This window comes from Pristiophorus japonicus, chromosome X (genome assembly GCF_044704955.1).
Source record: "Pristiophorus japonicus isolate sPriJap1 chromosome X, sPriJap1.hap1, whole genome shotgun sequence".
In the NCBI taxonomy this organism is placed as follows: Eukaryota; Metazoa; Chordata; class Chondrichthyes; family Pristiophoridae; genus Pristiophorus; species Pristiophorus japonicus.
The window spans coordinates 10,592,418-10,605,743 of record NC_092010.1 but is presented as its reverse complement, the minus strand read 5'-3'; the positions used below and the strand labels follow the sequence as shown (position 1 = coordinate 10,605,743).

General features: G+C 45.6%; 1 protein-coding gene across 4 annotated transcripts in view; it reads left to right on the top strand.

Annotated features, from left to right (window-relative positions):
* The window catches only part of LOC139241030 (SPRY domain-containing protein 3-like), a 313,798-nt gene that overhangs the window by 222,422 nt on the left and 78,050 nt on the right, over positions 1–13,326 (top strand). For all 4 annotated transcript variants that reach the window (XM_070869751.1, XM_070869752.1, XM_070869748.1 and 1 more), the window contains exon 8: positions 11,243–11,300. In XM_070869751.1, the coding sequence (XP_070725852.1) occupies positions 11,243–11,300 (58 nt within the window). The remainder of the gene's footprint in view (positions 1–11,242; positions 11,301–13,326) is intronic.

Sequence of the window (13,326 nt, the reverse complement as noted above, 5' to 3'; positions counted from 1 at the left end):
GAGGATGGAGTGTCAAAGGCTGCAGACAGGTCGAGAAGGACGAGGAGGAATAGTTTACCTTTGCCACAGTCACAAAGGATGTCATTTGTTACTTTGATGAGAGCTCCGCTGGGCAGGCCACACTGTTCGCATGCTTGACGCAAGACTCCCAAAGCAAGCGCTCTACTCTGAACTCCTACACGACAAGCGAGCCCAAGGTGGGCAGAGGAAATGTTTCAAGGACACCCTCAAAGCCTCCTTGATAAAGTGCAACATCCCCCACTGACACCTGGGACACCCTGGTCCAAGACTGCCCAAAGTAGAGGAAGAGCATCCGGGAAGGCACTGAGCACCTCTCTCATCGCCAAGAGCATGCAGAAATCAAGCGCAGACAGCGGAAAGAGCGTGCGGCAACCAGTCCCTCCCACCCTTTCCTTCAACCACCGTCTGTCCCACATGTGACAGAGACTGAAAGTCCCTGTATTGGACTGCTAAGTCACCTGAGAACTCACTTCAGGAGTGGAAGCAAGTCTTCCTCGATTTCGAGGGACTGCCTATGATGATGATGAGAGCAGTTACAGTACTGTGGCAAGGGTGAAAGCCAGATTGAAGGGATTCAAACATTGAATTCATGGAAAGATGATCACGGATTTGGGAGGCAACAACACGTTCAAATACTTTGGACAGGAAAGCGAGGTTGGAGATGGGGTGATAGCTAGCAAGGGTTGATTTTTGAGAGGGGAACAGTACCTGAGGACAGAGAACCGTTAACAATGTTGGCTAACATGGGAGCCAGAAAAGGAAGTGGGGTGGTCAGCAGTTTGGTGGGAATGGGGTCAGGGGAGCAGGAAGTGGGTCTCATGGATAAGATTAGTTTGGCGAGATTAAGAGGGGAGATCAAAGAGAAGCTAGAAAAAGATATGTTTAGGACTAGGGCAGGTGGGAGCATCAGATGAGGTTTGCTTGGTAAGGAAGGGAACTCGCAGAGGCAGCTGATCGAATGGTCTCAATCTTTGAGACAAAAGTCCATGAGCTCCTCGCACATTGTTGTTGGAGGTGAGTGTGGTGGAGGCAGGACAGAGGGGTTTAAGGAGATGGTTAGCAGTAGAGAATAGTAGCCTGGGGTTATCTTTGCAATCCAGAATGATCCTGGAATAGTGAGCAGTTTTTGTAGACGAGTAAGAACCGATAGTGTTTTATGTGTTCGAGCCAGATCTGGCGGTGAATGGCTAAACCAGTTGTCCGCCACATCCGTTCAAGTCTACGCCCTTTTGACTTGAGGGAGGAAAGATGCGGGCTGTACCAGAATGAAAAGGAATGATTTGATTAAGGTTTTAAACCTGATATTCATCAGTTCAGCTTCTGCTAACAAAACTCCACGTTCAGTGCTTTGGCTAATGTTGTCTGCCTGAACCTGGTTGCCTAATTGATGGTGTCAGATATAACGTTAAGGAAACGTCTGTTATATACTGAACCTGATCAGAAACATTGGCATTTAATGAAGTGAAGGAACGTCTATTAATGCTCATACTATATCATTACAAACGATATTTCTATTGAGCTCGTATAAAACAGGATTGAGGTAGTATCATATCATTGAGATTGATGAATGACGTCCTTGTATAAATAGAGTTGGGAACCCCTGCCTTGAGTTATGTTCTGTCCTAGAAAAAAAACACAAGACAATGGATAGAATAGATAAATGTCCTATTTTACATGGCAATTTCTGAATTTCCCAGGGGGATGTGTGCCCTGGACGCCCACGAATAACAGATGATTCTTCATTGTTTGAGTACCACAGTTTTGGGGGCAGGGACAGAGCAGATGTTGCAGGGAGCCCTTTTAAACCTCTTGAATTGCCCTTGGTGAAGATAAGTTTGGACTCGGCTCTGATTCTCCTGTGGTCATATACCCTGTTTAGACTTGGACATGGAGGATGGCCACTTGGGCAAATTATCAGTGGGTGCCTGTGGCAACAGTCAGCACCCTCGAGAGAAGAGAACATGGCAGAGGACAAAGAGTGCGTTGTACTGATGCATTCTCCAGCATGTAGCCACTTCCCTCTTCAGTGAGAAAGGGAGGCTTGTTCAGGGCATGGTTGACTCTGAGTGCTGCTAATGATGCTTTGATTATCAGTGGAAGTGAGTTTAAGTTGGAAGAGTTGGGGAATAAGCCAGCACCATGAATGGGCAGTAGATTTCAGTGTGGGGTATAAGGAGATCTAACTAACAACTTGTGGATTGTGGGACGTTCCGTGCTAATAGACTCACCTGGTTCTGGATATTCAATACAGTTCAGACAGCGAATTTTGCAATTCGTCATAAGTCAATTGTTATCCAAAAGAAACCACCACAGTGTTGTATAAGTTCAAACGTGTAGTTTATCTGTAATTACATGCAAGGCTGTGCGTTTAATCCTGAGAGAGGGGTGGAACAATACAGTACTGTGCTCCTCACAGCTACTGATTGTGCTGAGGTTAACAGTGTCTAGCAGTCAATAAAAAGATGAAACTTATCCAGTGTACCAGACCAAGGCAACAATCTGAGCGGCCATCAAGAGATTATAAAATTCAGTTAATATTATAAAGGAGTAAGTACCTGTACTTGTAATTGAAGTACCCCCACCGCAACAGAGGAGGTGTTTTTAATGTTTAAAAAAAAAACCTCTGATGCATACTATTGATACTTTGTTTGCCTTTCCTGTAGAGAACTATTCTGCTGACGTCCAAACCAGACGTCACTGCTCCACTGCCTCCTGCCTGGAGGTTTCCTCCCTTCCTCTCGATCCTGTTATTGCAGAAGTTTCCGAATCACCCTTCCTTGTGATCACTAGCTCTCTGCCGCAGTCCATGTAATCTAAGGGTTCCCTTTGTGTTCATTTTTGTGTGAACTTTGGTTGCCATATCAGACCTAAGCCATTTCTGGGCTCTGCCCTGTTCTTTCCTTCTCCTTCTCCCGATCCACTTATTCCCCTTTTCCTCATCTACTTATTTCCCCTTCTGAAGCACCATGCCTCGCTTCTTCCACCCACTTTTTCAACACCTTTAACCTACCGTCTCTCCTGCCACTGTTCTAGGATCAAGTCCCTCTTGAACAAGTCCACCACCCACCACAACACCTTTGCTGCATTGATCATTTAAACCACTTCCTCACCTCATTTTCACCAAATGACACGTTGTCTTCCACCCCTGACATTTACCCTGGTACACTCCCCATTTTCATGCCCATGTGCACTTGAGTTGGTTGGCCACCAACTCAAGTGCACAACTGGTCGAGTCATTCATGGCCAGATTTTGCACAACCTTGTCAAGTTTTACAATTGTTTTCTCTGCTATCAAAATCTCCAGGATCATGTTGGAGGGCAGGGACAAGCCAAGGCTCCTCCTCGTTCATGATTAATGGCCTTCTCAAACCCTTTTCTCCTACTCCCTGTACCTTTACCTCCAATATCAGCATAGATAGAGGATTGGCTAACTACAGAAAACAGAGAGTGGGGATAAATGGTTCAATCTCGGGTTCGCAATCAGTAACCAGTGGGGTGCCGCAGGGATCAGTGCTGGCACCCCAACTATTTACAATCTATATTAATGACTTGGAAGAAGGGACTGAGTGTAACGTAGCCAAGTTTGCTGACGATACAAAGATGAGAGGAAAAGCAATGTGTGAAGAGGACACAAAACATCTGCAAAAGGATATAGACAGGCTAAGTGGGCAAAAATTTGGCAGATGGAGTATAATGTTGGAAAGTGTGGGGTCATGCACTTTGGCAGAAAAGATCAAAGAGCAAGTTATTATTTAAATGGAGAAAGATTGCAAAGTGCTGCAGTACAGAGGGACCTGGGGGTACTTGTGCATGAAATGCAAACGGTTAGTATGGAGGTACAGCAAGTGATCAGGAAGGCCAATGGTATCTTGGCCTTTATTGCAAAGGGGATGGAGTATAAAAGCAGGGAAGTCTTGCTCCAGTTATACAGGGTATTGGTGAGGCCACACCTGGCGTACTGCATGCAGTTTTGGTTTCTATATTTACGAAAGGATATACTTGCTTTGGAGGCAGTTCAGAGAAGGTTCACTGGGTTGATTCCAGAGATGATGGGGTTGACTTATGAGGAAAGGTTGAGTAGGTTGGGCCACTACTCACTGGAATTCAGAAGAATGAGAGGTGATCTTATCGAAACGTCTAAGATTATGAGGGGGCTTGACGAGGTGGATGGAGAGAGGATGTTTTCACTGATGGGGGAGACTAGAACTAGAGGACATGATCTTAGAATAAAGGGCCGTCCATTTAAAACAGATGAGGGTTGTAAATCTCTGGAATTCGCTGCCTCAGAGAGCTGTGGAAGCTGGGACATTGAATAAATTTAAAACAGATAGACAGTTTCTTAACCGATAAGGGGTTATGGGAGCGGGCAGGGAAGTGGAGCTGAGTCCATGATTAGATCAGCCATGATCTTATTGAATGGCGGAGCAGGCTCAAGGGGCTGTATGGCCTACTCCTGCTCCTATTTCTTATGTTCTTATCATGTGAAGGACACATGGATTTCTTCATCTCTCAAGATTGAGACCATTTGCTCAGCCGTCTTTGCACCACTTCTTCTCCCCCCCGCGCCCACCCCGACTCCCCAACCCATCTCCCCCCCCCCCCCCGAATCTATTTCCCCCCCCCCCCTGTCCTCGTGCTCCCTTAACCCCCACCTTCCCTACTTAACACTTAACTATTCAACGCCCTCTCCTGGCACTCCAGCTACCTGACATTGTTAGTGGCTCCCTTTCCTCATTCATTGTCCTTCTCACTTTCAGAACCTCAGTCATCGCTCCCACCTCAAAATCCGCAGTCAGCTCATCCATGCTCGCCATCTAGCAACCCATGTCTACCCTCTCTTTTTCCTCTCTCTGAAATCATTCAATGTGCCATCACCTCCTCAACTTTGCTAACACAATTTGTCAAATTCCTCCAGTCTGGCTTCTGCCCTCCTCACGGCAGCGAAAGGGCGGCATTTCTTGTTTGTTCTTGCCCTCTCGGCATTATCTAACACACATCATTCCCCATCATTCCCCATCATGCCCGACACAGGCACAGTGTCTGATTCTATGATCCTCTCTCCTCCACTGTCTGACCTCAATGGGTCTGACCTCGCTTAGTCCCACTGCCATTTATCCAAATGCAGCTAATGCAGCTCCAGCAGTGGCTTCTCTTCCCACCTCCACTCTCTCGAGTTTCCCAAAGATCTGTCCTTAGCCCCTCCTCTTCTTCATACATTTGTTACACTTTGGTGACATCATCCACAGATCACATCAGAAACCACGTGTGCTAATGATGCCCAATACCACCACCACGCTGTCTGCCCTCAAGTCATAGAGGGGTCACAATTTCCTTCAGCTGAACATCGGAAAGATTGAAGCAATTTTTGTGGCCCCTGCTCTCAATTCCACTCCCTTGCCACTGACTCCATCCTCCTCCCCAACCACATACTCGGTTTAAAGCAGGTGGTGTGAAGCCTTGGCACCTGTTTGACATGGAGCTGAGTTTCAGAGCGTACATCCTATCCCTCGCCAACTGCTTTCTTTCTGCCTCTGCATCATTGACTGCCTCCAATCTGCCTTAAGCTGCTCTGCCACTGAAACTCTCTCCCGTCTTTTTGGCACCGCTCAGTTAATCCATTCTTCCTGTCCTCCCATTCGACACACAACTCCAAGGCTCCCAAACTGAGCTGCCTGTATCCAGCCGTGCGTGCCCATTGCTTCCATCTTTAGCAATCGACATTGGGATCAGACAGCACAAGGAATGCAGTCTCTGGGTTTGTGAGTGCAGGAGGGGCCTGGGATCGAGGGTCCAGGGATCCAGCAGGCCTAGGACTGGGTTTTGGAGCACTGCAGGCCAGGGTCTGGCAGTATAAGGAGGGAGCAGGGTCTAATAGCCTTGCAGAGGAGGGAAGTCCAAGTGAATGGGAATCAAACTGTCCGGGGCACCGTTCAGACCATTGGGAAGGAACGCAGTCTGGTGGGGGAGGGGCGATTATGCAATTTAGTCACTCCCCAACTCCCGAACCCGGTCCAGCACCTTTTGCACTCGATGCTCAGCTACTTCCTGCTCTTGCATCACTGCCTGCGTTTAAGGGTCAAGATTCTGCTTTCCATGCTTCTGCTGCCGGCTGAATTGATCAATGGAAAATCACAGCCAGTGTGCTCCCAGCCCATGTCAACAGGGCAAAAGTGCATGCATGGCCCTTCAGTGCACTATTAGTGAGTTTGCCAACTTATGCAGTCTTTACTAACACACATTTCCATAAAGAGATACAAATTGCCTCCTAATATGCTTAAAAGTTGATCATTTAGATGTTCTAATAGATATATAATTCATCCGTTTTTCGGATGAGACGTTAAACCAAGTGAGCCAAACTCAGCTGGATGTCAAAGATCCCATGGCACCAATGTTCCCGTAAAGCCGGGCAGCGGGTTTGCGGTCCTGCACACACCACTTTTGTCTGGGGAAAACTATGCAGGCGCAGAAATTTGAATGTGCCGCGCAGACAGTTAAAGGGCTCATGCACCGAAAAAATAAATCAAGAGGAAACATTGCATGGCACCATTCAGAAAGGAGTGGAGGAGTTCTCCAGTGTCTTGGGGCCAACATCACTGAAACAGATGATCTGGTCATGATCACATTGCTGTGTGTGGGAGCTTGCTGTGCGCGTATTGACTGCTGTGTTTCCCACATAACAACAGTGACTGCACTTCAAAAGTACTTTAGCTGTAAAGCGCTTTGGGACGTCCTGAGGTTGTGAAAGCTGCTATATAAATGCAAGTCTTTCTTTTCTGAAACCTCAAAAGAAGAGTTTTTTAAAAAACTTAATAGAGGGGTGTGCCTGAAAAGAAATCTTTTGTCAAACAATCTGTTTTGGTTTCTAATAGTCAACAAAGAAAACACAGCTGCTCTATCCACGGGTGTTGTCTCTGTGAGCAGTTCATCACACAAAAGGAACAGTTATTAATACATTTAAATGTCATCACTTGCCTAAAATAAAGCTTTGAGAATTCCAGCTCCAGTTTTTCAAAGTCTTGTGGGGAAAAGCAAAGAGCCGGCGATATTCACAGCATTGGGCAAATGTCCCTTCACCTGCACCTCACGATGCTCCGATTGCTGGCCACACAAGTATGCTCACTGCTCAGGCCACACAGAATTGGTTGGGATCTCTGCCCAGCTGTTGTCAGTTAACAATTTCTGTTGCAGCCCAGGCTTTTCAGACAGCCCGAGGCCTTGAAGTGAGAACTTTAATGAAGGTTATTGAAAGACACAAAGTAGGTAAATGTAATCATGTTGCTCTGAAATATATATATATATGTTCCACTATTAAAACCCTTAATATGCCACTGATTTGGCACACTCTCTGGTCAAATAATGACTGCTTGGGCAAACTGTCAGACTGATACAGTGGGAGTGCTCTTCTGGGACTTGGGCAGAGCATCAAAAGGCCGCAATGTATCTAACCCCGTGCTGTACCTGCTCTGGCAGTGTTTGATGGGACAGTGTCGAGGGAGCTTTACTCTGTATCTAACCCGTGCTGTACCTGCTCTGGCAGTGTTTGATGGGACAGTGTCGAGGGAGCTTTACTCTGTATCTAACCCGTGCTGTACCTGCTCTGGCAGTGTTTGATGGGACAGTGTCGAGGGAGCTTTACTCTGTATCTAACCCGTGCTGTACCTGCCCTGCGCGTGTTTGATGGGACAGTGTAGAGGGAGCTTTACTCTGTAGCTAATCCCCTGTACCTGCGCTGGGAGCATTTGATGGGACAGTGTAGAGGGAGCTTTACTCTGTATCTAACCCTGTGCTGTATCTGCCCGTGGAGTGTTTGATGGGATAGTGTAGAGGGAGCTTTACTCTGTATATAACCCCATACTGTACCTGCCCTGGGAATGTTTGATGGGACAGTGCAGAGGGAGCTTTACTCTGTATCTAACCCGTGCTGTACCTGCCCTGGGAGTGTTTGATGGGACAGTGTAGAGGGAGCTTTACTCTATATATAACCCCGTACTGTACCTGCCCTGGGAATGTTTGATGGGACAGTGTAGAGGGAGCTTTACTCTGTATCTAACCCGTGCTGTACCTGCCCTGGGAGTGTTTGATGGGACATTGTACTAATTTGGTTTTTGGCGTGGAAGCAAGTCATTCTCGTTTCGAGGGACTGTTTATGATGATGATATAATAGACTCTAGTATTTCCCTACTACTGATGTCAGGCTAACCGGTCTGTAGTTCCCCGTTTTCTCTCTTCCCTCCTATTTTAAATAGTCGGGTTACATTTCCTACCCTCCAATCTGCAGGAACTGTTCCATAATCTATAGAATTTTGGAAGATGACAATCAATGCATCCACTATTTCCATGGCTACCTCTTTTAGTACTCTGGGATGCAGATCATCAGGCCCTGGGGATTTATCGGCCTCCAGTCCCATTAGTTTCTCCAGCACTATTTCCTTACTAATAACCATTTTCTTTAATTCCTCTTGCTCACTGGACCCTTGGTTCCCTAGCATTTCTGGGACATTATTTGTGTCCTCGTCCGTGAAGACAGAACCAAAGTATTTATTTAATTGTTCTGCCATTTCCTTGTTCCTCATTATAAATTTTCTCGTTTCTGACTGTAAAGGACCTACATTTATCTTCACTAATCTTTTTCTTTTTACGTACTTGTAGAAACTTTTGCAGTCGGTTTTTATGTTCCTTGCAAATTTACTCTCATACTATATTTTTCCCCTCTTGATCAATCTCTTGGTCCTTTTTTGCTGAATTCCAAACTGCTCCCAATCCTCAAGCTTGATACTTTTTCTGGCAACTTTGTGTAACTCCTCTTTGGATCTAATACTATCCTTAATTTCTTTTGTTAGCCATGGTTGGGCCACTTTTCCTTTTGTGTTTTTACACCAGAAAGGAATGTATAACTGTTGCAATTCATGCATTTGTTGCTTAAATGTTAGCCATTGCCTATCCACTGTCATGTTTTTTAATGACTCTTCCCAATCTATCATAGCCAATTCATTCCTCATACCATCGTAGTCTCCTTTGTTTAGATTTAAGACCCTAGTTTCGGATTGGATTACTTCACTTTCCATCTTAATAAGAAATTCAATCATGAAATGGTCACTCTTCCCTAAAGGACCCCGCACAACAAGACTGTTAATTAACCCCTTCTCATTGCACAATACCCAATCTAGGATAGCCTGTTCCCTAGTAGGCTCCTCAACATACTGGTCTAAAAAACATCTTGTACACACTCCAGGAATTCATCTGCCACAGTATTATTTCTAATTTGCTTTGGCCAGTCTCCTCATCATAGGCAGTCCCTCAGGATCGAGGAAGACTTGCTTCCACTCCTGAAGTGAGTTCTTTGGTGGCTGAACAGTCCGAGAGCCACAATACACTGTCTCAGGTGGGACAGACATTAGCTGAGGGAAGGGTTGGGTGGGACTGGTTTGCCGCACGCTGCCTGCGCTTGACCTCTTCACGCTCTCAGCGTTGAGATTCAAAGAGCTCAACGCCTTCCCGGATGCACTTTCTCCACCTAGGCGGTGGCCAGTCTATATGTAGATTAAAGTCACCTGTGATTACAGTAGTACCCTTGTTACATGCATCTCTAATTTCCTGTTTGATGCCATCCCCTACATTACCACTACTGCTTCGAGGCCTGTAGGCAGCACCCACCAATGTTTTCTGCCCCTTGGTGCTTGTTAGCTAGCAGGTCGGGGCCGCCACGCTGTCCAGGGGCTGCCGCTCGCCACTCCTGCCGCTGATGGTCTCAGTTAAGCCTGTGTGGTGGCTGGTGTGCAACGGCCACCACACGTTTAAAAAAAAAAGAAAATCCACACACAGGCATCTTCCACCCTTCAACATGTAGTTCGGTTCCTGGAATATTAGGTCCTTCATTGAAACACCTGTGAACTCATCCCTTTTTTGGCGTGGAAGCAAGTCATCCTCGCTTCGAGGGACTGCCTAAGATGATGATGATGCTCCTTGGCTCCACCCAGACTGATTCTACATCTTGATTTTCTGAGCCAACATCCTTTCTCACTATTGCTCGGATTTCATCCTTTACTAACAACGCCACACCACCCCCTCTTCCTTTTTGCCTGTTTTTCTTAAATATCGAATATTCTTGGATATTCAGTTCTCAACCCTGGTCACCCTGCAACCATGTCTCTGTAATTGCAAATATATCGTATCCATTTACATCTATTTGCACTGTTAATTTGTCTACCTTATTACGGATACTTCGTGCATTCAGATACAGTGCTTTTAGATTTGTCTTTTTAACATTATTAGACATCTTAACATTATTTTGTACTACACCCTATTTGTCTTATCGCTATTTTTTCTTACCTGGACACTGTTAGTGCACTCTTTTGTTTGTATGCTCTGTCCCTTCCTGACATAATCTGGTTATCCTTACCACAATCACTTTCCTGCATTGCTTCCTTTTCTTTTCTCTTTAGCATTCTAGATTGCTCTCTACTGCGACCCCCCCCCATTTAATTTAAAGCCCTGTCTAACTCCCTAGTTAGACAGTTGGCTAGAACTTTGTATCTAACCCATGCTGTACCTGCCCTGTGAGTATTTGATGCAGACTGTGTAGAGGGAGCTTTACCCTGTATCTAACCCCGTGCTGTACCTGCCCTGTGAGTGTGTGATGGGACAGTGTAGAGTGAGCTTTACTCTGTATCTAACCCCCTGTACCTGCCCTGGGAGTGTTTGATGGGACAGTGTAGAGTGAGCTTTACTCTGTATCTAACCCCCTGTACCTGCGATGGGAGTGTTTGATGGGACAGTGTAGAGGGAGCTTTACTCTGTATCTAACCCGTGCTGTACCTGCCCTGTGAGTGTTTGATGGGACAGTGTAGAGGGAGCTTTACCCTGTATCTAACCCATGCTGTACCTGCCCTGTGAGTGTTTGATGGGACAGTGTAGAGGGAGCTTTACTCTGTATCTAACCCATGCTGCACCTGATGCTGGGTTTCTGAAATGGAAAGTGGTCCATTCTTTTGCACTTAAATTTCTCACCTTAACACAAAATAATTAATTGAAGGAATAAATACGTTACTAGAATTCCTCTCAAACTATAATAATCCAAATCGTTGCACACTGAGGAAAGCAATCTCTCCTGTAGCTATTCATTCTAGTTGTAGAACTGTTGGTGTTTGTGCATTGATGTTCCTCCTTACACAGGGAAAAGCCCTCAGCAAAGTATTTGATTACTTTTCTTTTCCTTTTTTAGGACTACCCAAAAAATCGGCATCCAGGCTGGAGTAGAGGATCAGTGGCCTATCATGCAGGTATGAAACTGAAGTCTTAACATTTCTGTGAGCCTCGGCCAATGCTCTACAGCTGTATAAAGTCCAAGCAGGACCTGGTCTTTGTACCCTTGCATTGCTATATTAACACTGCAACATGTTTGGTGATTATGCAGACCAATTGCATTCTTCTCAAACACTTAATCCCTCCATTTAAACACAAGACATTGGCTGTAACAGCTTTCATTGTTGTTTTTTGATCCCAGTGGATCTCCCTGGTGATGCAATGAGTCCAAAGAATGGGATAGAGAAAATGTTGCAGGAAGTAAATGAGAGTTACGCAAAAGAAGAGTTTTGATGTATGATATAGCAGCGATAGAGGTATGTAATGTTTGAATATGCAGAAGATGAGGGTGTGATATGGGGGGGAGGAAATGAAGAAGAAAGCGGGGCAAGGAGGTGGGTAATGGGAGCGGATGGGCGGGAAAGAGAGCAGTGTGGATGGACACGGAGAGAATTTTTGAAAAGTAAGTTGATTTCTTTCTACATGGAGCAGATTGGGAAATAGTGTTGAAAATGAGGCAGGTGGGTTGGAAACAGCCATCTGGCGAGGAATGGGGAGAAGTGTTCAAAATGAATGTCAAGGAAATGATTCATTTTATGGTAAAGAGCTGGCAGAATCTGGGAGGGGAGAGTTTAGGTCAGTAATGAACAGGAGTGGGTCTCATGGGAGTGGGGACTGAGGTCGGGATAATGTTCAAATCCATACGGAGCTGGAGTGCAATGAGAGCAAACAAATTTTCAAAGGAAAACAAGGTCTGGCCCAGTGGAGGAGATTTATTTGTTGTTGAGGTTGGTTGTAGCAAGGTCGATTGGGAGACGAATTCTTTGTAATCAAGGTGCATGTGACTGCAAGTAGCAGTGTGCCACCATTTTGAAACAGCAGGAGGAGGGCTGACGACAGAGCCTGGCAGATAAAAATGGGGAGAGAGGCAGAGCCTCTCAGCCAGAAGGAGCCACATTAGCTGGTTAAAAGAGTAGGGGGAGAGTTATAGCATGTCAGTGGGGCAGCAGAATTTCTTTATAACAGGGTATTAGATTACCACAAGCAGTGTGGAGCCCAAGAGGAGGGCTAAGAGGGAGCAGGGTAAGCTCCCCAGTGGTGAGTAGAAAATAGTTTTAAAGCCCAGAGGAAAGAAACATAATACAAAATCAAAACACAAAATAGAAATGTAAAAGTTCAACATTAATTAACCCAAATGGAAAAAATCAGTTGGTGCAAAGCAAGCTTGTGGTGGAGCCCTGAGGGAGCTCCACGCTGCCACCACTTGGCCAGATGTTGCCATTACAACATGACCAGGGTATGGAAATATGGACATAGGAATTTATAATAATAGAAGTGTGACAGAAACTGCGACGAGAAGACATTTGGTTTTGCAGATAGCAAGCGTGCAATTTTTAATAAGGTATAGATCTCTACCATGTGTGCCATTTCGCTGCAATATTCATGTAAATGGTACCTGATACCACTGCAGTTCAGCTCACGTGATCTGATTCACGCACCACTGTTCTCGGCCATGATTCCTGCCACCGGCAAAAAGAAAAACAAGTTGGAAACACTACAAAGCTTCACTCATGTTATATTATCTATAAGAGTTCAAATTCTTGCATCTAATGTGTTTACAAGGAATCCCACCTCAAAGGCATCCATAACAACACCAACTTGTATTTATATAGCACCTTTAACGTAGTGAAATGTCTCAAGGCGCTTCACAGGAGTGTTATGAGATTTAAAAATTTGATACTGAGCCGCATAAGTAGAAACTAGCACAGGTTGGTCAAAGAAGTAGGTTTTTAAGGAGCGTCTTGAAGGGGGAAAGAGAGATAGAGAGGCGGAGAGGTTTAGGGAACGAGTTCCAGAGCTTGGGGCCCAGGCAACAGAAGGCACAGCCACCAAAGGTTAAGCGATTCTAATCAGGGATGCTCAAGAAGGCAGAATTAGAGGAGCGCAGCTATGTCAGGGGTTGTGGAGGTGATTACGGAGATAGGGAGGGATTTGAAAATAAGG